At 45.3% G+C, this 22,287-nt stretch overlaps 2 protein-coding genes across 2 annotated transcripts in view; one reads left to right on the forward strand and one right to left on the reverse strand.

Annotated features, from left to right (window-relative positions):
• LOC148500910 (uncharacterized) overlaps positions 1–22,287 on the reverse strand; it is a 542,640-nt gene that overhangs the window by 344,443 nt on the left and 175,910 nt on the right. The window contains 1 exon segment of the mRNA XM_088451185.1: positions 6,941–7,257. Coding sequence (XP_088307311.1) covers positions 6,941–7,257 — 317 coding nt within the window.
• The window catches only part of LOC148500914 (uncharacterized), a 243,827-nt gene that overhangs the window by 16,733 nt on the left and 204,807 nt on the right, over positions 1–22,287 (forward strand). The window lies entirely within an intron of this gene.

Genomic DNA, 22,287 nt, shown 5'->3' on the forward strand with positions numbered 1-22,287 from the left:
AATATTTTATACAGTCCTCGCTATTATCCATGCTAAAGGAGGCTAATACTGATATTTTATACAGTCCTCACTATCACCCACGCTAAAGGAGGCTGATACCAATATTTTATACAGTCCTCACTATCACCCATGCTAAAGGGAGCTGATATCAATATTTAAAAACCCTTTTCTAATGTTCCAAATATTATGCATTACAAAACATGACATTTGTATCCTTACTTGTTTCCTGGTCCCGCAGATGTCTTATAGAAAATCTGTGTTCAGAGTTGGTCTTTGGAAATTCCACAAGTAGTTTCTCCTACTATATTATTGAAACATACAGAAAATACCTTGAAAATTCTCCACTCCCTCCTTTGGCAGGAAGTACATATTAAAACCATTCATAGGGCATAAATGTCTCCGTGCCCAAGAAGGCAACATGTCATTCAGGGAGAATGGGTGTGGTATAAGAGATAGACAGTAATTAGTTAGATAGTGAAAATGGTCGACACAAAAATGGTTGACAATTTTTTTTATTTTTTTTTTAGCCCTAATCTTCACCCAAACCCTAACCCTCCTGGTGCCTAACCCTCCCTCCTGGTGCCTAACCCTAACTGTGGGGGTAAGTGCCTAAACCTAAAAATTGTTAAAAGAATGTCGACCATTTTTGTGTCGACCTTTTTACATGTCTAACTTTAGTTTGTCTGACTCTTGTCCCTGTCAAACTTTTCACTGTCTAACATCTGGTGTCTATCTAGACATTGTCTAACAAATTACTGTCTATCTATAGTCGGGAACCCGGGAGAATCAAGACGTGCCCAAAATGTAAAGCTTCCCCGAGTCACATTCTTTCATAATATGCAGGAATGTGGCAAAATATGAAAATTTTGGGAAAAAGTTATGGTCTTTATAAACAAGATTTGTGTCTTACATCTTCACAAAGACCCCCTAGCTATGTTATTTGCTCATTTTGCAAACTGGGATCTACAAAGGGAGAAAAACAGAACTGTTACCCTTTCTTACAGTAGTCGTCACTGTAGCGAAAATGGTTATACTTGGAAATTGGAGTCTCTACTGCACCTTCCCTTCAGGCGATAAAAAAATACACTGCTAGAAATCATATATTTCGACAGACGGGCCACTTTACCTGATGTTGAGAAAGGTGTGATCCGTTTTCATGCTAAATGAGGTGTATACACTGACAGCTTGGATCTCGGCACCAAAGCACACATAATGAAGCTGTCTGAAACGACTTGGTGTTTGCTTCGTAATCTGGAGTGATATATATCCCCTAAAATAAATTTCCCATTCTGTTCAGAGGGTAATTTTATATGCCTCCATAGCTGGAATTTTGAGATAATAAGGAAGGCCTTGCCGCACTGGGGTCCAGATCATATCTTTTATATGTATATATGCTTTATTTTATTTATTTATGTATTTTCATTTTATATATTTTTCTTTTCTTATTTTTCTTCATGCCTGTGAACGTTCTTTTTGTGAGTTGTATCATATAATTTTATTCCTGCAAGTTGGTGATTCAGACTTGGTTCATTTGTTAATGCTGAAAATAATGGCACGATATCCTGTATGTGTAATTTATTTTTTTGGTTGTCAAACCCCCCCCCCCCCCCCGCCCCCCAAGAAAAACCTCAAATTTAAAAAAAATATAAGTTATTCAATATGAAAGATCTGTTTTGGGATCACCAATGAATGTGAAATAAATAGACATAAAAGAGTAAAGAGAATAAAACATCAATATTGAGGGATTTGGAATAAAGAATTTATTATCTCAATATATAACAAGTGAGACAGACACATATATATAAACATAAATATGAGTAATTAATGGTAGGGCCGTACGGCTCAGAATTTCCTTATTACACACGCTTCATTCTGTATTCACATTTCTAATTCTTTTAATATCTCACTGACTGCACCTAATCTATACATGTTACAGCTAACAATACGTTATATATTATACATGTGCATCAATGACAACCTCTTCTAGTTCTTCCTTGGTGTTAGCAGAACAAGGCAGTGACCCTCCTGATGTGTAGAGGAGTCCGTTGGGAGCATTGGTGTAACTAGGGGAAGGTCGAGCAGAGCACATGCCCTGGGTGCCTTGGTAGGCCCAGCAGAGGGGGAGCCGCTGGCCAGGACATTGTACCCGCACCACCCACCCTCCCCCACCATTGCGTCCTGACTGAATTTTTAATGAGCAGGCAAGCATACCTGCTGGGTCGTCCACAGCGGAAGCTCACAGCCCCTCTTGGATAGTCTTCCCATTCTCTATCCTGACCTGAGAGTTGCTGCCTGCGCCTGGTGAAGTGATTCTTCCTTCACCGGGGCTCTCTCCGCTCGGTCACCATAGGTATGTATTGGGGGTGGGTAAGCTGGCACGGTAAAGGGTGGGAGATCACCGCTCATGTGTATTGGGGGGGCGGAAGGGACCAAGCTACCATGGGGGGGAGAAACTCGGCTGACCGCAGGTGTTAGTATTTTCATGTGTGGTGCCAGGGGAGGGGGCTGGCTGCATTTGTGTGAAAGAGGTGTGTGTATGTATCTGTGTCAGAGCCTATGTGTCTGTGTGCTGAGACAATGCAGGGGAGAGATAATGGTGTGACAGAGATGATGCGGGGAGGAGGTGATGGAGTGCTGAGACAATGCAGGGGGGGAGGTGGTGTGACTGGTATGTTGCAGAGGGGAGGGGATGGTGTGCTGAGAGACGATGTGGGGGGGAGGTGATGGTGTGTTGAGAGACGTGGGGGGGAGATGATGGTGTGCTGAGAGACGAGGGGAGGTGATGGTGTGCTGAGAGACGATGCAGGGGGGTGGGTGGTGTGCTGAGATGATGCAGGGGGGAGGTGATGGTGTGCTGAGATGATGCAGAGGGGAGGTGATGGTGTGCTGAGAGATGATGCAGGGGCAGATTGTGTGGCTGACATACACAGGGGGAACGAGTGTGGTTGAACCACTGTTGTATGATAATGATCTTGTTAATATTCCTAAACAAACCGGCATCTTCTGGACAATGTGACCTACATGAATAGTGAATACCGACTGAAGACGCCGTCATCCCAGGGAGGATACATTTTTTCAGAGTTTCCAGATTGTAAGAAACCACCATATAGGTAAGGTGCATACGGAATGGAATGTTCTCAGAGTGACAGAGATGGCTGACGTGTCATGTTGTCGAGCCCCTTCCAGTTTGTGACCACTTTAATTTTTTTATGTATTTTACTACATGGTAGTGGTGGTGGTGAGGAGGGGGGTGCCAATCTTAAACTTGCCCTGGGCTCTGAAGACCCTAGCTATGCCTCTGATTGGGAGAGGCAGAGAGAGGAGGCTACAGAGAGTAGATTGGAGACATGAGGTGATTGTGGACTGTCAGTAGCGATACTGATATCACCCATGATGATGGTGGAGATGCCTGAGGATAGGAAGTGAGGGAGCCAGGCAGAAATTTGATACAGAAATTGTTTGGGTGGCCCAGGTGGGTGATAGACAGCAACACACATAGAGAAATAGTGACAGTCCTGATAGAATATACAAATTATGTAACTGTGAGTGATGGTACCTGTGGGAGAACTGTGTATGTGATAGATTGGGACAGTAATATTCCTACCCCACCTCCTTTACTATTACCAGGCCTGGAGGTGTGTGTGACGTGTAGTCACCGTGTGACAGTGCTGCAGGGGAGGGAGTGTCTGATTGTGTGACAGTGCTGCAGGGGAGGGAGTGTCTGATTGTGTGACAGTGCTGCAGGGGAGGGAGCGTCTGATTGTGTGACAGTGCTGCAGGGGAGGGAGCGTCTGATTGTGTGACAGTGCTGCAGGGGAGGGTGTGTCTGATTGCGTGACAGTGCTGCAGGGGAGGGAGCGTCTGATTGTGTGACAGTGCTGCAGGGGAGGGGAGTGTCTGATTGCGTGACAGTGCTGCAGGGGAGGGAGTGTCTGATTGTGTGACAGTGCTGCAGGGGAGGGAGCGTCTGATTGTGTGACAGTGCTGCAGGGGAGGGTGCGTATAATTGTGTGAGCCATGTTTCTGTTATCGCCAGAAGGTTGAGGTAGATTGAGATAAAGAATCCTGGATGGGTGTAAATTTACTACAAACAGAGCAGCATTCCATAAGGCACATTATAGTGACTGGGAGGGTGATGGGAGAAACATATGTATGAGGTTTGCTGGATTTATATTCTGTTATGAGTGGGGCCTGGATTTCGAGATATGTCACCAGCTAATAGAAGCATTAGAGAAATAATTATAGTTGTAGGATTTTTATGGCAACAGGTAAAGGATGTTTGTCAGTGTATATAGATAACAAGAAAGCTCATGTGTGTATATAAGAGGGGAGTAGAGTAATGAGATGGCAATGTGTACAGAGGGGTGATATACAGGGAGAGTGATGGGTGTAATAGCCTTAGAGAAGATACCATGGAGTGATATAGGAAAAAGCTCATGTGTGTATATAAGAGGGGAGTAGAGTAATGAGGAGGCAATGTGCACAGAGGGGTGAGATACAGGGAGAGTGACGGATGTAATAGCCTTAGAGAAGATACCATGGAGTAATATAGGAAAAAGCTCATGTGTGTATATAAGAGGGGAGTAGAGTAATGAGGAGGCAATGTGTACAGAGGGGTGAGATACAGGGAGAGTGACGGGTGTAATAGCCTTAGAGAAGATACCATGGAGTGATATAGAAGATACAGGGAGATACAGGGAGAGTGATGGATGTAATAGCCTTAGAGAAGATACCATGGAGTGATATAGCAAAAAGCTCATGTGTATATATAAGAGGGGAGTAGAGAAATGAGGTGGCAATGTGTATAGAGGGGTGACATACAGGTAGAGTGACGGATGTAATAGCCTTAGAGAAGACACTATGGAGTGATATAGGAAAAAGCTCATGTGTGTATATAAGAAGGGAGTAGAGTAATGAGGAGGCAATGTGTACAGAGGGGTGAGATACAGGGAGAGTGACGGATGTAATAGCCTTAGAGAAGATACCATGTAGTGATATAGGAAAAAGCTCATGTGTGTATATAAGAGGGGAGTAGAGTAATGAGGAGGCAATGTGTATATAAGAAGGGAGTAGAGTAATGAGGAGGCAATGTGTACAGAGGGGTGAGATACAGGGAGAGTGACGGATGTAATAGCCTTAGAGAAGATACCATGGAGTGATATAGGAAAAAGCTCATGTGTATATATAAGAGGGGAGTAGAGTAATGAGGTGGCAATGTGTACAGAGGGGTGAGATACAGGGAGAGTGACGGGTGTAATAGCCTTAGAGAAGATACCATGGAGTGATATAGGAAAAAGCTCATGTGTGTACATAAGAGGGGAGTAGAGTAATGAGGTGGCAATGTGTACAGAGGGGTGACATACAGGGAGAGTGACGGATGTAATAGCCTTAGAGAAGACACTATGGAGTGATATAGGAAAAAGCTCATGTGTGTATATAAGAGGGGAGTAGAGTAATGAGGAGGCAATGTGTACAGAGGGGTGAGATACAGGGAGAGTGACGGATGTAATAGCCTTAGAGAAGATACCATGGAGTGATATAGGAAAAAGCTCATGTGTGTATATAAGAGGGGAGTAATGAGGTGGCAATATGTACAGAGGGGTGACATACAGGGAGAGTGACGGATGTAATAGCCTTAGAGAAGATACCATGGAGTGATATAGGAAAAAGCTCATGTGTATAAAAGAGGGGAGTAGAGTAATGAGGTGGCAATGTGTACAGAGGGGTGACATACAGGGAGAGTGATGGATGTAATAGCCTTAGAGAAGATACCATGGAGTGATATAGGAAAAAGCTCATGTGTGTATATAAGAGGGGAGTAGAGTAATGAGGAGGCAATGTGTACAGAGGGGTGACATACAGGGAGAGTGACGGATGTAATAGCCTTAGAGAAGATACCATGGAGTGATATAGGAAAAAGCTCATGTGTGTATATAAGAGGGGAGTAGAGTAATGAGGAGGCAATGTGTACAGAGGGGTGAGATACAGGGTGAGTGACGGATGTAATAGCCTTAGAGAAGATACCATGGAGTAAAATAAGAAAAAGCAATTTTTAATACATATTGATTTTAGATTAAAAATTTAAATTTGTAGGACAGTACATAAACCAATTTGAAGTTACCTGGTCACAGATGGTGATCAGTGTTTGTTACACTGTTTTTTTTTAAACTCTTTATAAAACCCACTTAGTTACTCCACACTTTGTGTATTACCACAGTTAGTTGCCCCCTCAGCTAGCTGCCCTATAAGACTGAATGGTAAGATATAGTATGGCTGATAAGACACAGGCCTACATCTGAGCCAATTGGTCAGCGGAATGAAATGCAGAGTGATGAGAGGACATACATAGCACTGTGTGTGTGTGTGTAAGTATATAACAGGCAGTGTGCTACTATAATCTATGCATCACTGATCTCCATCACACACAGGTAATGACAATTACAGCAACTCATTACATCACATACGTATAACATCTGATGGAAGATGTGATGTTCTCCACGATGGACTGACATTGGGAATTTGTCACCATATGGATCTCTTATCTATAGTACAAGGAGACTGAGGGATACTTGCTTTCAGTTAACAACACAAAATACACCTTTCCCTCCCTGTTCTTTTCTTTGTCTGTTCCCTTCTGTTGTCCATGACTGTGATATATAGACTTTCCTTTATTACAGGTTAATTGTTGGGTGTAAAATGTGCCAATGTTTAGACTACTGACTGCACTATGTATTGTCCATTCTACTATTGCACAGAAGATTAGCCAAAAGTGTTGAAGAGTTTGAATTATTTCAAGTATTGTGTTTCAGTTCTATCAGCTCATGTTTTTTTTATGTATTTTTTGATGTGTAATAAGATTTGATTTCTGTGAAAAACATTTTCCACTCTTAGAACATGGAAATGGTTTTTCCACTGTGAGTTCTCTTATGTTTAAGAAGACTTGATTTCCGTGTAAAACATTTCCCACACTGAGAACATGGAAATGGTTTCTCACCTGTGTGAATTCTCTGATGTGTAACAAGATTTGATTTTCGTATAAAACATTTCCCACACTCAGAGCATAGATATGGTTTCTCACCTGTGTGACTTCTCTGGTGTGCAACAAGATCTGATGTAATTGTAAAACATTTCCCACACTCAGAACATGGAAATGGTTTCTCACCTGTGTGATATCTCTGATGTATAACAAGATGCGATTTCTGTGTAAAACATTTCCCACACTCAGAGCATGGAAATGGTTTCTCCCCTGTATGAGTTCTTTGATGTGTAACAAGATATGTTTTCCTTGTGAAAGATTTCCCACATTCAGAACAGAGAAAGCTTTTATCACCTCTGTGAGCTGTACTGTGTGTAGCAATATTGGAGGTATCAGGGGAATATTCGTCTTGATTAGAGGGACCAGATGATATATCCGCACTGTGAGGTACTGGATGCAAATTTAGAGTAATGGCGATGTCTCCTAGAGAATCCTGTCTGATGTTATCTTCAATCTTAAAATTAGGACACAAAATGAGATCTCCCTCCGAGGTATTCTTGATTGTGCGTCCATCTGTAGGAAATAAAATAAAATGTATGGATAGAATTCCTACAATTACTAAGTTCTCAATATTTAGTGGTTCTGTTTATTTTTCCAGATTACAAGTAATTATGATACATTTACAAAATAACAAAGATGACTCTCGTCTTAAAATATAAAGAAAACCACATAACCCAGCTGTAACAGCCCTCGTCAGTTGGCATTGGGTATTTCACAGGCTTTACACATATGCAGGATATACTGTGGGTGAGGGGTATAGACAGCACATAAGGGGGTGTATAGTAGTACTGTGCAGCATACACTGTGGGTGAGGGGTATAGACAGCACATAAGGGCTTGTATAGTAGTAATGTGCAGCATATACTGTTGGTGAGGGGTATAGACAGCACATAAGGGGGTGTATAGTAGTAATGTGCAGCATATACTGTGGGTGAGGGGTATAGACAGCACATAAGGGGGTGTATAGTAGTAATGTGCAGCATATGCTGTAGGTGAGGGGTATAGACAGCACATAAGGGTGTGTATAGCAGAAATGTGCAGCATATACTGTGGGTGAGGGGTATAGACCACATAAGGGTGTGTATAGTAGTAATGTGCAGCATATACTGTAGGTGAGGGGTATAGACAGCACATAAGGGTGTGTATAGTAGTAATGTGCAGCATATACTGTGGGTGAGGGGTATAGACAGCACAAAAGGGGTGTATAGTAGTAATGTGCAGCATACACTGTGGGTGAGGGGTATAGACAGCACATAAGGGGTGTATAGTAGTAATGTGCAGCATATACTGTGGGTGAGAGGTATAGACAGCACATAAGGGGGTGTATAGTAGTAATGAGCAGCATATAGTGTGGGTGAGGGGTATAGACGGCACATGAGGGGTGTATAGTAGTAATGTGCAGCATATACTGTGGGTGAGGGGCATAGACGGCACATAAGGGGGTGTATAGTAGTAATGTGCAGCATATACTGTGGGTGAAGGGTATAGACAGCACATAAGGGGGTGTATAGTAGTAATGTGCAGCATATACTGTTGGTGAGGGGTATAGACAGCACATAAGGGGGTGTATAGTAGTAATGTGCAGCATACACTGTGGGTGAGGGGTATAGACAGCACATAAGGGGGTGTATAGTAGTAATGTGCAGCATATACTGTGGGTGAGGGGTATAGACAGCACATAAGGGGATGTATAGTAGTACTGTGCAGCATATACTGTGGGTGAGGGGTATAGACAGCACAGAAGGGGGTGTATAGTAGTAATGTGCAGCATATACTGTGGGTGAGGGGTACAGACAGCACATAAGGGGGTGTATAGCAGTAATGTGTACAGTTAGGCTGTCATGTTGTGTATATGTAACATTACCAGGTGACTTATGAAAGGTATTAGAGGAAGTCTATCTGTGGCTGTGTCCTCTGTCTGTCTCTGAGGCAGGAAGCACAGAACAGCTGGAGGGTGCGGGATGTCACACATGACTATGAGGAGATAACTAGTGGAGAGACCCCTCATTATCATAGATCCCCCTCCTCATTACCAATCCTCTGAGTCCCATTGTTCTATCCCGGTAACTCTCAGACACTAAGGCACGCACACACAGGGGTAACTAGTAATCAGGGGGAGTGTACATCACATCCTGCCCCCCTGCAGGGATACCCAATACCAGGGGACACACTAATGAGTTACCTGCACAGGGGTGTACACCTACATTGTGGGCACTGAGCTGTATTACAAGGACAGGACAGGACAGGAGGGGGTTGGGGCTCAATACTGTGTAACGTCCTCTGAGGTGTGGAGTTTAGGCTCCTACAAGATACTGGAGAGCAGTGCTTTTTCTCCTGCTGGCAGGACGGTATTACAGGATGGTACAGTGGGAAGAAGACCAGGCCTTGGCGGTATTAGGCTGCTGGACTGATCCCCTCACACTTCTGCAGAGCATTGCACCTGAGAGTTGTGCCACTGGATGGGCATGCAGGAGGTGATTGCAGTGACTGACATCCGTCAGTACTTGGGGTGTGGGCTGCTACCCCCTCCCAGGTACACTGTGTGGGTAACATCAGATCTAAGGGACTGGTGATTAACATGACGACTGCTTAAGGTACCACTTAGTGTGATGTAGTGTATTGTATTACTACCATAACTTACAATAAAGATACATTTGTATTTTCCCTGCTGTCTTGTCTGTACGATCAATGAAGTGTTGACTTCTAAAATGTTTAAATGATAGAGAGCAAGAGTATACTAGGGGCTGATGGCTCCTGATGTATGAGATACACAGAGAGTGTGGGGAGGAGACTGGTCAGATCTCTGGGCTGGTAACACACAGTGACATGATGTGAGGGGGGAGAGCAGGAATATAATAGGGGCTGATGACTCATGATGTATGATATACACCAGGGTATGTGTGTGTAGGAGACTGGTCAGATCTCTGGGCTGGTAACACACAGTGACATGATGTGAGGAGGAGAGCAGGAGTATAATAGGGGCTTATGGCTCCTGATGTATGGGATACACCAGAGAGTGTGGGGAGGAGACTGGTCAGATCTCTGGGCTGGTAACACACAGTGACATGATCTGAGGAGGAGAGCAGGAGTATAATAGAGGCTGATGGTTCCTGATGTATGATATACACCAGAGAGTGTGGGGAGGAGACTGGTCAGATCTCTGGGCTGGTAACACACAGTGACATGATGTGAGGGGGGAGAGCAGTAATATAATAGGGGCTGATGACTCATGATGTATGATATACACCAGGGTATGTGTGTGTAGGAGACTGGTCAGATCTCTGGGCTGGTAACACACAGTGACATGATGTGAGGAGGAGAGCAGGAGTATAATAGGGGCTTATGGCTCCTGATGTATGGGATACACCAGAGAGTGTGGGGAGGAGACTGGTCAGATCTCTGGGCTGGTAACACACAGTGACATGATCTGAGGAGGAGAGCAGGAGTATAATAGAGGCTGATGGTTCCTGATGTATGATATACACCAGAGAGTGTGGGGAGGAGACTGGTCAGATCTCTGGGCTGGTAACACACAGTGACATGATGTGAGGGGAAGAGCAGGAGTATAATAGGGGCTGATGACTCCTGACTCCGCCACTGGGCAGATACATTTCCCTCATTACTTTGTACTGTTGTAGTGACTGAGCAAAAAGCATATATGACTCTTTGCTGAGTAAGTGTTTATTACTCACCTGTGCTGATATCTGTAGGGATTTCCTCCTCCTTACAGTGCTGATCACCCATCACATACGTCTCTTCTTCTCTGTCTATATCTTCTACCTTCATATCAGTCACATACGTCTCTTTTCCCTCTATATCTTCTACCTTCATATCAGTCACATACGTCTCTTCTTCTCCCTCTATATTTTCAGCCTTCATATCAGTTACATACGTCTCTTCTTCTCCCTCTATATCTTCTGCCTTTATATTAGCCAGACTTTCACCCTAAGTAACCCACAAAACAATAAAATAACAGTTTAAAAATATGTCAGATTTCATTAAATCACATTAAGTATAAGAATTCTGGTTAATAAGACACACACAGCTTCCGACAGATCATATAAAGACACTGTGGTATATTGGTGAGACCCTAAATCCCAGCTACCTGATGCTCCTGTGGGATCCTGTGATTCTCCTCTGTACAATCCTGTGAATACAGAGGACGGGGACAGCTCTCTGGGGTATTTCTGTTACTGGGTCCATCTGTAGGAGACACACAGTGACTGGGTACATTGTATATATGTGATTATCAGGTGATGTGTGTATATAGGGGGTCCCCATACCTGCTCTCCCCTGTACAATAAATGACAGTCTCCTCTTACCCAGTGATGTGAGGGGCCGGTGATTCTCCATCATCACGTCCTTGTACAGACCCCTGTGTTCCTCTATATACTCCCCCTCCTGCTTGGAGACATATAGACAGTAACATCCTGACACTTTATAGGAACCTGACACACACAATGATACAGTCATCACCCAGACACATCCCCTGGTGTTACTGTATAATGTCCTATTGCCAGCAGTCACCTCTCCAGTCATCACCCAGACACATCCCCTGGTGTTACTGTATAATGTCCCATTCCCAGCAGTCACCTCTCCAGTCATCACCCAGACACACCCCCTGGTGTTACTGTATAATGTCCCATTCCCAGCAGTCACCTCTCCAGTCATCACCCAGACACACCCCCTGGTGTTACTGTATAATGTCTCATTCCCAGCAGTCACCTCTCCAGTCATCATCCAGACACATCCCCTGGTGTTACTGTATAATGTCCTATTCCCAGCAGTCACCTCTCCATTCATCACCCAGACACATCCCCTTGTGTTACTGTATAATGTCCCATTCCCAGCAGTCACCTCTCCAGTCATCACCCAGACACATCCCCTGGTGTTACTGTATAATGTCCCATTCCCAGCAGTCACCTCTCCAGTCAGCAGCTGAATGATCCTATTGGTGAGTTCCAGGATCTTCTGGTCATTGTGTCTCTCCTGCATCAGTGAGTGAGGTGGAGGCACCGTGATGGGGCTCTGGGTCCTGCTCAGTCCTCCTGACACATGGGGACGTCTGCTGGGCGTCTGACACTTACCGGATGTCTTCTTTACTACTGTGTAAACCTGTGTAATGAGGGAGACATAAATAAAAGGGTAAAATTATACTCATGGACCCATTTATTGAGGTGTCATCAGTGCATAACATGCAAGAAGGGTCTGTCTCACTAATCGTATTTGTAACGGTTTACAATATATAGGAAAGTAGACAGAATATAGCACATCTCCTGCCATCTTCATTTCAGTGATAGAAAAACAAAAAACGATACTGTGAGCAATGTGATATATCCCAGCTCCTGTGAGGACTGAAGCACTGATACTATGTCTTTGTATTAAGACTATAGATATAAGTGATGTCACTGTGACACTCCCCGATCCCCTAACCTCCCCAGTCATGTCCCTGTATTATTACTATAGATATAAGTGATGTCACTATGACACTCCCAGACCCCCTCACCTCCCCAGTCATGTCCCTGTATTATTACTATAGATATAAGTGATGTCACTGTGACACTACCAGACTCTCACCTCCCCAGTCATGTCCCTGTATTATTACTATAGAGATAAGTGATGTCACTGTGACACTCCCAGACTCTCTCACCTCCCCAGTCAGCAGGTAGATGATCTCCAGAGTGAGATTTAGTATATACTCAGTCATGTGACTTCTGTCAGTGTCCATCCTATTTATACAGGACACGTATCACCCTCACGTGACTTCTTGTAAAAATTATCTGGTTTCTCCAAGCTCAGTTGTCTATTAAAAATATAATTAGAATAAAGATTAGAGTATATATATATATATAACATATTGAAACTGGAAACACACACACACACACACACACACACACACACACACACACATCACCCACCTAATACACACTGAACACTATACACAGGTCACACTGATATCACACACCTGATACACACTGATCACTATACACAGATCACACTGACATCACACACCTGATACACACTGATCATCACTATACACAGGTCACACTGATATCACACACCTGATACACACTGATCACTATACACAGGTCACACTGACATCACACACCTGATACACACTAATCACTATACACAGATCATACTGATATCACACACCTGATACACACTGATCACTATACACAGGTCACACTGATATCACACACCTGATACACACTAATCACTATACACAGATCACACTGATATCACATACCTGATACACACTGATCACTATACACAGGTCACACTGATATCACACACCTGATACACACTAATCACTATACACAGATCACACTGACATCACACACCTGATACACACTGATCACTATACACAGGTCACACTGATATCACATACCTGATACACACTGATCACTATACACAGGTCACACTGATATCACATACCTGATACACACTGATCACTATACACCAGTGTGTATCATATGTGATATCGGTGTGCCTAACCACCAGGGGGAAGTTAGGGTTAGGTACACCCCGGGAGGGTTAGGTTTAGGGTGCAGGAAGGGGGGTGGTGGTTAGGCACCACCAGGGGGGAGATTAGGGTTATTCACCACAAAGGGAGGGTTAGGATAAAAGGGGGGGGGAGAGGACAGGGGGGTGGAGAGGAGAGGGTGGGGTTAAGGTACTTACCAGCTCTGCACCCATCATCTTACCCTACTTCTTTGCTCCCTCTCCCCCATTATACGCCCTCCGATAGCACACCACATTTCCCAGCCAGCCTCTCTCCCCCACTACTGCCCTATTCCTCTGTCTCCTAATATCTGGGCAACTTGTGTGCAATCACCCATCTTATTTTCTCTGCTCCCACATCTGTAATAATTTCCATATATCCTTTAAACAATCCACAGGTGGTGCCAATTACCTCTGGTGATTCTGTGAGGAGACCTGGAAAACATGCACTGTCATGGTTCTCATCCCCTAAACACAGGGTAGTAAGAGAGAAAATGTGGGAAGCAGAGGGAGCTCCAAACAGGTTGGTGGTAGTTATCTCACTGGTGATTCTGTGAGGAGACCTGGAAAACATGCACTGTTCCCTAAGGACTGGCACACGCTGGTCCCCTACACACAAGGTACTAAGCACCATTTACACTAATACCAATACAAAGCCTCAGACAGGTGAGGACTCAGCAGGGCCTATTACAGAGGACGTCTGTGCATCTCATACATCACCCGGTGTACACTATGGTGTCTCTCTGTTTATTCTGTCACTTCCACACTAATAACCACCTACTGAGGGTACTGACCACCAGCTACAGCTGATACGTTCTGTATTGGGGTCTGAGTGCTCCGGACACCTCCCTTTCTCTATAGACTGTTACCTACCGAGCAGTGACTGCTCCAGCTGTATTATATGTAACACCAGGGTCTGCTCCACCTATATTATATGTAACACCAGGGTCTGCTCCACCTATATTATATGTAACACCAGGGTCTGCTCCACCTATATTATATGTAACACTAATAACCACCTACTGAGGGTACTGACCGCCAGCTACAGCTGATACGTTCTGTATGGGGGTCTGAGTGCACCGGACACCTCCCTTTCTATATAGTCTGTTATCCACCGAGCAGTGACTGCTCCATCTGTATATGTAACACTAGTGTCTGCTCCACCTGTATTATATGTAACACTAGTGTCTGCTCCAGCTGTATTATATGTAACACCTGGGTCTGCTCCAGCTGTATTGTATGTAACACTAATAACCTACTGAGGGTACTGACCTCCAGCTACAGCTCCTACGTTCTGTATAATTTTTAGAAAGTGTTTAGTATAAATATGGACAAATGGAAGATCAGTCCTATCCCTGAGAAAGCACCAAACCGTGTGAAACGCGTTGGTAACGAGTGGGCAGTGGACAGAGATTAACTGGAAACTTCCCTCCCTAACATCGGATGGCTAGTGATATCATCCAGTGGCGACGCAACTCAGCATGCTGCATACGCTCATCATCATCGGTAACCTGGCCCCATCTTATCAGGCGTCAGACTGACCACAGAACGGCGTACCTGCCGGGTATGTACCAGATCGCATCCAGGAAGAAGAAGACGACTATCTTAGGGTACGGTAGGGACAGATCACCTTGTGATTGCCGTACCACATTACCCTCACAGGGACCCGCCCTTCCACATATTGTCATAGGAGCTATATACACATAATCTCAGTGCTTGTGCTGATGTATGTATGTGTATTTCTTCTTTATATATAAGGATTGCTTCCACATAAATATCAGCGCTCGGTATAATCATATTTTATCCTATCCTTACACTACTGAGATGCTTAGTACATCACAAGCGCAGGAAAGGCTTATTACTTTTACCTTAATAACAATTGGCTGCTATATGTCACCATGGTAACCAGCAATGATGTATAACTAGATGCTATATGTCACCGTGGTACCCTGCAATGCTGTATAACTAGATGCTATATGTCACCGTGGTAACCTGCAATGCTGTATAACTAGATGCTACATGTCACCGTGGTAACCTGCAATGCTGTATAACTAGATGTTATATGTCACCATGGTAACTTGCAATGCTGTATAACTAGGCGCTATATGTCACCATGGTAACCTGCAATGCTGTATAACTAGACGCTATATGTCACCGTGGTAACCTGCAATGCTGTATAACTAGATGCTATGTGTCACCGTGGTAACCTGCAATGCTGTATAACTAGCTGCTATATGTCACCGTGGTAACCTGCAATGCTGTATAACTAGATGCTATATGTCACCATGGTAACCTGCAATGCTGTATAACTAGATGCTATATGTCACCATGGTAACCTGCAATGCTGTATAACTAGGCGCTATATGTCACCGTGGTAACCTGAAATGCTGTATAACTAGATGCTATATGTCACTGTGGTAACCTGATATGCTGTATAACTAGATGCTATGCTGCAGTAATATCTGTGGTTTTTTTTGCAGATTGCTTATAATGAGAGAAATGGTAAGAACTTAGTTTTGTTAACTCTCTTTCTTCGAAGTCCATAGGGTCCACACGGAGAACTTGGGGTATAGGTTGGGAATCAAATCCGGGCACCACGCAGTTAAAGTTTTCAGCTCCCAGGATTCACTGGATCCACTCTTCCTATAACCCCGCCCCCAAGCCAGAGGCACCTCAGTTTGTAAGTAGCCAAAGGCCGGAGGAGGAAAGATAGAGAGAGAAGACTGGAACACTCAAGAACCACACTCACAGAGAAGGAGATGGGAAAGCGGTGACCAGTAACATAGCCCATATGAAGCCAGGTGCGTCAGGGCGGGTGCCCTGTGGACTTCGAAGAAAGAGAGAGTTAACAAAAGGTAAGTTCTTACCATAACTCTCATTTAATTCTTCAGGGTCCATAGGCTCCACAGAGAGACCTTGGGGATGTCCCAAAGCAGTTCTTTTAAAGGGTGGGGATGCTCCTTCGCTGAGAGGAGAATACAGTGCCCAAAGGAAGCATCCTGAGAGGCAAAGGTATCTAATGCATAGAACCTTAGAAAGGTCTGGATGGAAGACCACGTAGCCGCCTTAAGGCTGAACAGCTGAGGCGCCATGGCGAGCCGTCCACGAGGGGCCCACAGACTGAGTAGAATGAACAGTAACAGAAGCCGGAACAGGAAGGCCATCCTGTGTGTAAGCCTCTGAGATACGAGTCATACGAAGCCATCTAGCCAATATTTGTTTATTGGCCATCCTTTCCTGTGAAATTCATATAGCACAAATAAGGAGTCTGATTTCCAAAAGGAACTGGTACGGTCCACGTAAATCCTGAGAGCACGGACCACAACCAATGAGGCCTCACCTACCGAGAAGACTAGTGACTGAAATACCAGTACAATAAGTTCCTGAATAATATAGAACTTAGAAACCACTTTAGGAAGAAACACAGGCGAGTGCGACTCACAGGTGAAATATCTAGAAGAGGGAGCCACAGGAGAACGCTCCCAATTCTGACACTCTCCTGGCAGATGCAAACGCCATAAGAAAGAGAGTCTAAGCTATAAAACTATGCAAGGTCTACCGGAACTAGTGTTTCAAATGGAGACCCCTGGGAGGCCCGCAGAACTACTGCCAAATCCAAGAAGCCCCTAGTGGGAACAAAGGGAGGTAGAATCCAGAGAACACCCTGAAGGAAGGTCTGGATACCCAGGAGTGGAGCAATTCTACATTGGAACCATACTGACAGTGCAGAGACCTGCACTTTTAGGGAGGTCAGACGGAGGGCTAGACCCAATCCAGCCTGAAGGAATGCCAGGACTCTGGAAATCCTAAACACTTGAAGATCGTAGCTACTAGTACGATACCATAAGAAATATGTATACCACACTCTGTGGTAGATCCCAGCAGAAGCTGGCTTACATGCTCCAAGCATCCTGATGACAGAGCCAGAGAATCCTTTGGACCTCAGTAGGGACGCAGTCAAAGACAGATGATCCAGGTCCGGGAAAAGGCAAGGACCCTGACAACAGGGTCCGGACATTGAGGTAGCGGGAATGGAGTGCCAATGGAGAGACTCCAAAAATCTAAGTACCAGTGATGTCTGGGTCAAGCTGGAGTCACCAGCAGGATAGTACCTCCATCTTGTTTGAACTTCCAAAGAACTCGAGGAAGAAGGGAGACCGGAGGAAACAGGTACGCAAATTGGAAGGTCCACTTCACTGACAATGCATCGCCGAAAGTTGCTTTGATATCTCCAGTTCTGGACCCGAACACCGGCAGTCTGTGATTGTGTCGGGAGGCCATGAGGGCCACCTCTGGGAGGCCCCATCTGCTCACTAGGATTAAAACATCTTTTGGTGAAGAGACCAGCCCCCTGGGATGTACGTCGTGACGGCTGAGGAAGTCCGCTTCCCAATGGAGAACTCCCGGAATGAACACTGCAGAGATGGCCGGGAGGTGACCCTTGGCCCATGTCAGAATGTTTGACACTTCTATCATTGCTGCCCGACTTCGAGTGTCTCCTTGATGTAAGCCACTGTTGGGACATTAATCGGACTTAGGGGCTGATTCAGAAGAGCTGGCAAATTGCGGCCGCTCGCTGGCAAAAAGGGGCCAGATATTTAAATTTAGCGCTCGCACTGCATCTCATAAGGATGTCCTCTATGTCTTAGTGAGCCCCGGCAATAAGCGCTCACTAGTGTATAAAGACACCCCCTTGCCACTCGCAACACACGTCATCTCTGGTATTTGAAGGATTAATCGGTAACATCGAGAGCCATCGGAGCTGCTCGCAGCGCTTGAGGTAGATCTTACCCACCCACAAGCACTGCAGGCAGTTCAGGGTAAAAAACAACCAAGTGCCGTGTTCAATGCGCTACTTTGCTAATTATGCACACCCACTAAACTCCGTTCTGATGTTCAGACACGCTTGCGTTCGCAGCACCACTCCCCCGTTCACAAGCACCTGCCCCTGTTACCACCCACAAATGGCGCTGTCACTCATTCCATTGGGCAGTCTTTTCAGGGCGAGCGAGCAAAATCCAATCGCTCATACTAGTTTGCGCACGTGCACTGCAACTTATATGCATGCGCAGATGGGCGACCATCGCTCAGAGCGAGCGAGCACAACTTAAGAGTCCGGGTCTGAATCAGGCCCTTAACCTGTACAGGTTTACCGGGAAGTATGTGTTGGGCCAGAGTGAGGGCCCTTAGACAGCTTGAAGTTTCAATATATTGATTGGCAGGGTTGAATCGACCGACATCCAATGGCCCTGAAAGTAGTGTGGACCAGTCACTGCGCCCCAGCCCCGGAGACTGGCGTCCATTTTAAGGACTACCCATTCCGGGATCCAAAAGGGGTGACCCTTGTTTAGATAAGATTACCATAGCCACCTAAATAGAGACAGAGACACCTCCTGAGAGAGCATTAGTGCCCGAACCTTGATCCGATGGAGAAACCCATACCACCTGGAGAGGATCAGTTTTTACAAAGGCCTGGAATGGAACTGAGCATATTCCACCCTGTCAAAGGTGGACACCACAGATTTCAGAACCTGCATTCCCGAGTGGATGGACACTCGTCAACTGTGGAGACATCTGCGCACTCGTAGTTGAAGAGTGAAGATCTTGTCTAAAGTTAGAAAGATTCTCTGATCCTGAGAATCCAGCAGGGCTCCCAGATGAATCATTATCTGCGAGGGATTCAGGGAGGCCTTTTTACAGTTGATTAACCATCCGTGCTTGTGAAGGAAAGCAATGGTTAGCTGATAGCAGGATTCCCAGAGGTGCTTCAACGCCACTAAGTGCAGGAGGCCATCCAGATATGGCAGCATTCGGATACCCTGTGCAGGTGGGCTGTCATGATAGCCATAATTCTGGTAAACCCCGGTGGAGCAGTGGACAATCCAAAGGGCAGAGGGCCTGATTTAGACCCGCTCGCAAGCCGGTCGATGGTCCCCCACTGCGCATGCACCGCCTCCGGCATGCGCATGCGCGAAACCCGTCCAGCGACTGCAGCTCAGTCGCTACAGGTCTCGCTACAAGACGGAGTGGTGGTCGATGGTGAGTGACAGCTTGCCCCGTTTTGTAGGGAGGGGGGGTGGCTTCACAAACGCAGGCATTCCTAAGGGCGTTTGTGGGCAGCCTTACTGACATCACTAGTGATGTCAGTAGTGGACTTCCTGCTCTATTAGAGCAGAAAGTCCACTCAGGCTTGCGGGAGCTGAGACCCTACCACAGGGTCTCGTCGCAAGCCCGATGGTCGCGATAATTGCGACGGACTCCAGGCCGTTCGCACAAGCTGTGGGTGGTCACCCACAGTTTTGCGAGCGGGCTGGAGAAAAAAAAAAACACGCCCTGATTCAGAGCGAGCGCTCACCAGCAGAGAGCGGCTCTGAATCAGGCCCAGAGTCTGAAAATTGGAAGTGTTGCTGTAGCATAGCAAACCGGAGATAACGCTGAGGAGAGGACGCTATAGGTACGTGTCCTGAATATCCAGCAATACCATAAAGCCTTGAGGACAAAAGGAGTTAACAGATTTAGTCTGAGGCCTTGTAGTGGAAGATGCTAAAGGCAGAAGGCTGTCTGTGATACTGCCAACGCTGCTGCAGTCTCGTCAAGGTCAGGGCCAAACAAGATCTCCCCATTAGAGCACAATCCTCTAAGGCCTATCTTGGAATAGACCTCTGCCTTCCATGAGCGCAGCCACAGGGTATGGCGGGAAGATACATTCGCGGCCAAAACCCTTGGAAGTGAGGAGACCGGCATCCAATGTTGGTTCTCCAACATAGGAAACTGCATCTTGAATGTGAGCAACAAAAGAAATCAGATCCCCAGAAACTTCTGTGGGAAAAAAAAAGTCTTCAAATGCATCAGTGCAGCTCTCTATCGCGTCAGCCACCCATGCAATAGCCATGGTTGGACGGTCAACAGCCCTTGAAAGAGTATATTGATTTCAGGCAAGCTTCCACCTTCCTATCCCTAGAATCCTTCAGGGAAGGGATTGAAGGCGTACTAGCGCTGTTTATCAAGCGAATAACAAGAGAATCCACCACAGGAGGTGATTCCCATTACTTACAGTGACCCTCAGGGAATGGGTAACAGGAAGCCAAACGCTTTTGTGAGTAATACCTCTTACCTGGTGATAGCCAGACCTCCGCCATGTGATCCACCAGCTGGTCAGAGAGGGGGAAAACAGCCGAAGACATTTTAACCTGCGTAAACTGAGGATGTTTTGATTTAAGTGCTGGTTCGTCATCCTCTATAACCAAGATGAACCTGACCGCCAGCACCAAAGCAGGGATATCAATATTTGATTTAGGCTCCCCCTCATGACGAAAGGAATCGGAGTCAGACACATCATCCATCTCTCCATTGTCTGACGACCCATCTGTGTCAGACAGCAGTGCAGACTGGAAAGACACCACTGGGCGTTTAGACGCCTTCTTAGGTTAGTTCTCTAATATAGTCTGAAAGGCCGTAGCTTTAGAAAAGACATCAACCCAGGACGGCTGATGTGGTAATCCCGTCAAGGGAAATGACAGACTGTAGTGGTACCTGAGGGGATTGCATGTACTGCGAAAAACCCTGGTATGGCGCGACAGTCTGTGTCACAGGGGTAGACGGCAAGAACTGCAGGATACCCCGAGAGGGAAGGATGGCATGTTGAGGTAACCCCAAGTGAGTTACAACTGTGGGGGCCGTCAGGCGATCCGCAATGTAGGCCAGGGACTGTGAAAAAAATGCCCGGCACCTGATGGCACCTAATACATAACCCTTCCTGAGTCATATCCTCCTTACCCACACCTGCAGCACATGACTTGCAGGATAGCAAAATGGGTGCAGTATTGTGCTCCATTCCCTGGTCAGACATATCTGCCTAACATTCATTGTGGAAATATCAAGCAGCGCTATACTGGTCCTGACTGGCGCTAGGATTAGCTGCAGGGACCCACTATCAGCGTAAGCAGCACACAGTTCCATCTAAAATAGAACAAAGTGATGTCCGGTGCTAGACAGACAGGAGGGTCAGTATTAATGCAGCAGTAGGATAAGAGATGATTGTCAACCTCACTTGAAAAGACAAAACAATGAATTACTGCGCTCTAATAGTTATGTTGGGACACTAGTAAACACAAATATTAATCAGAAAAAATAATATTTTTAATTACAAACAATCATACATGTATTAAATGATGAAAACGATAAAAATGATAAACATGTAAATATGAAAAATAAAAAATACAAAATATATGCGTCTATTGTCATAAAAATCTAGCCAAAATGCAATAAGAATACATAGTCCTTAGAGTGAGGATGTAAATATCCAACAATAAAAAACAATAATAAAACAATAAAACTACAACCAACACAGACAGTTGATCAGGCTCTATATAGCGCTCCCTTTCTGCTTATATTAAACCAGATTCCCAGTGATAGTGGGAGATGGACGGTTGGGCGCTGAAGGCAGATAGAATCTCAGATGTTCCAAACAGAGGGAGCAGCAATGCGTTTTGGCGATCTCTATAGAGCCTTTTTCTAGCTTAGATGAAAGGAGAGCTGGAGTGTGCTTATGTGTGCAGAGTGAATCTCAAAGGAAATACCACTGAGTTAATTGCAACATTAGTAGCTATATGGATACAATTTAACCACCATCTGGAATATCCAATACTAATAGCTACATTAGCTCAGATACAGCTGCTTTATACAGGACTTATATTTCTACTTCAGGGTCCATATGGGGGGTCCACAGGGTTGACCTTGGGGTATAGC

Source organism: Taudactylus pleione, unplaced genomic scaffold, assembly GCF_031769625.1.
Source record: "Taudactylus pleione unplaced genomic scaffold, aTauple2 ptg000540l, whole genome shotgun sequence".
NCBI classification, from domain to species: Eukaryota; Metazoa; Chordata; class Amphibia; order Anura; family Myobatrachidae; genus Taudactylus; species Taudactylus pleione.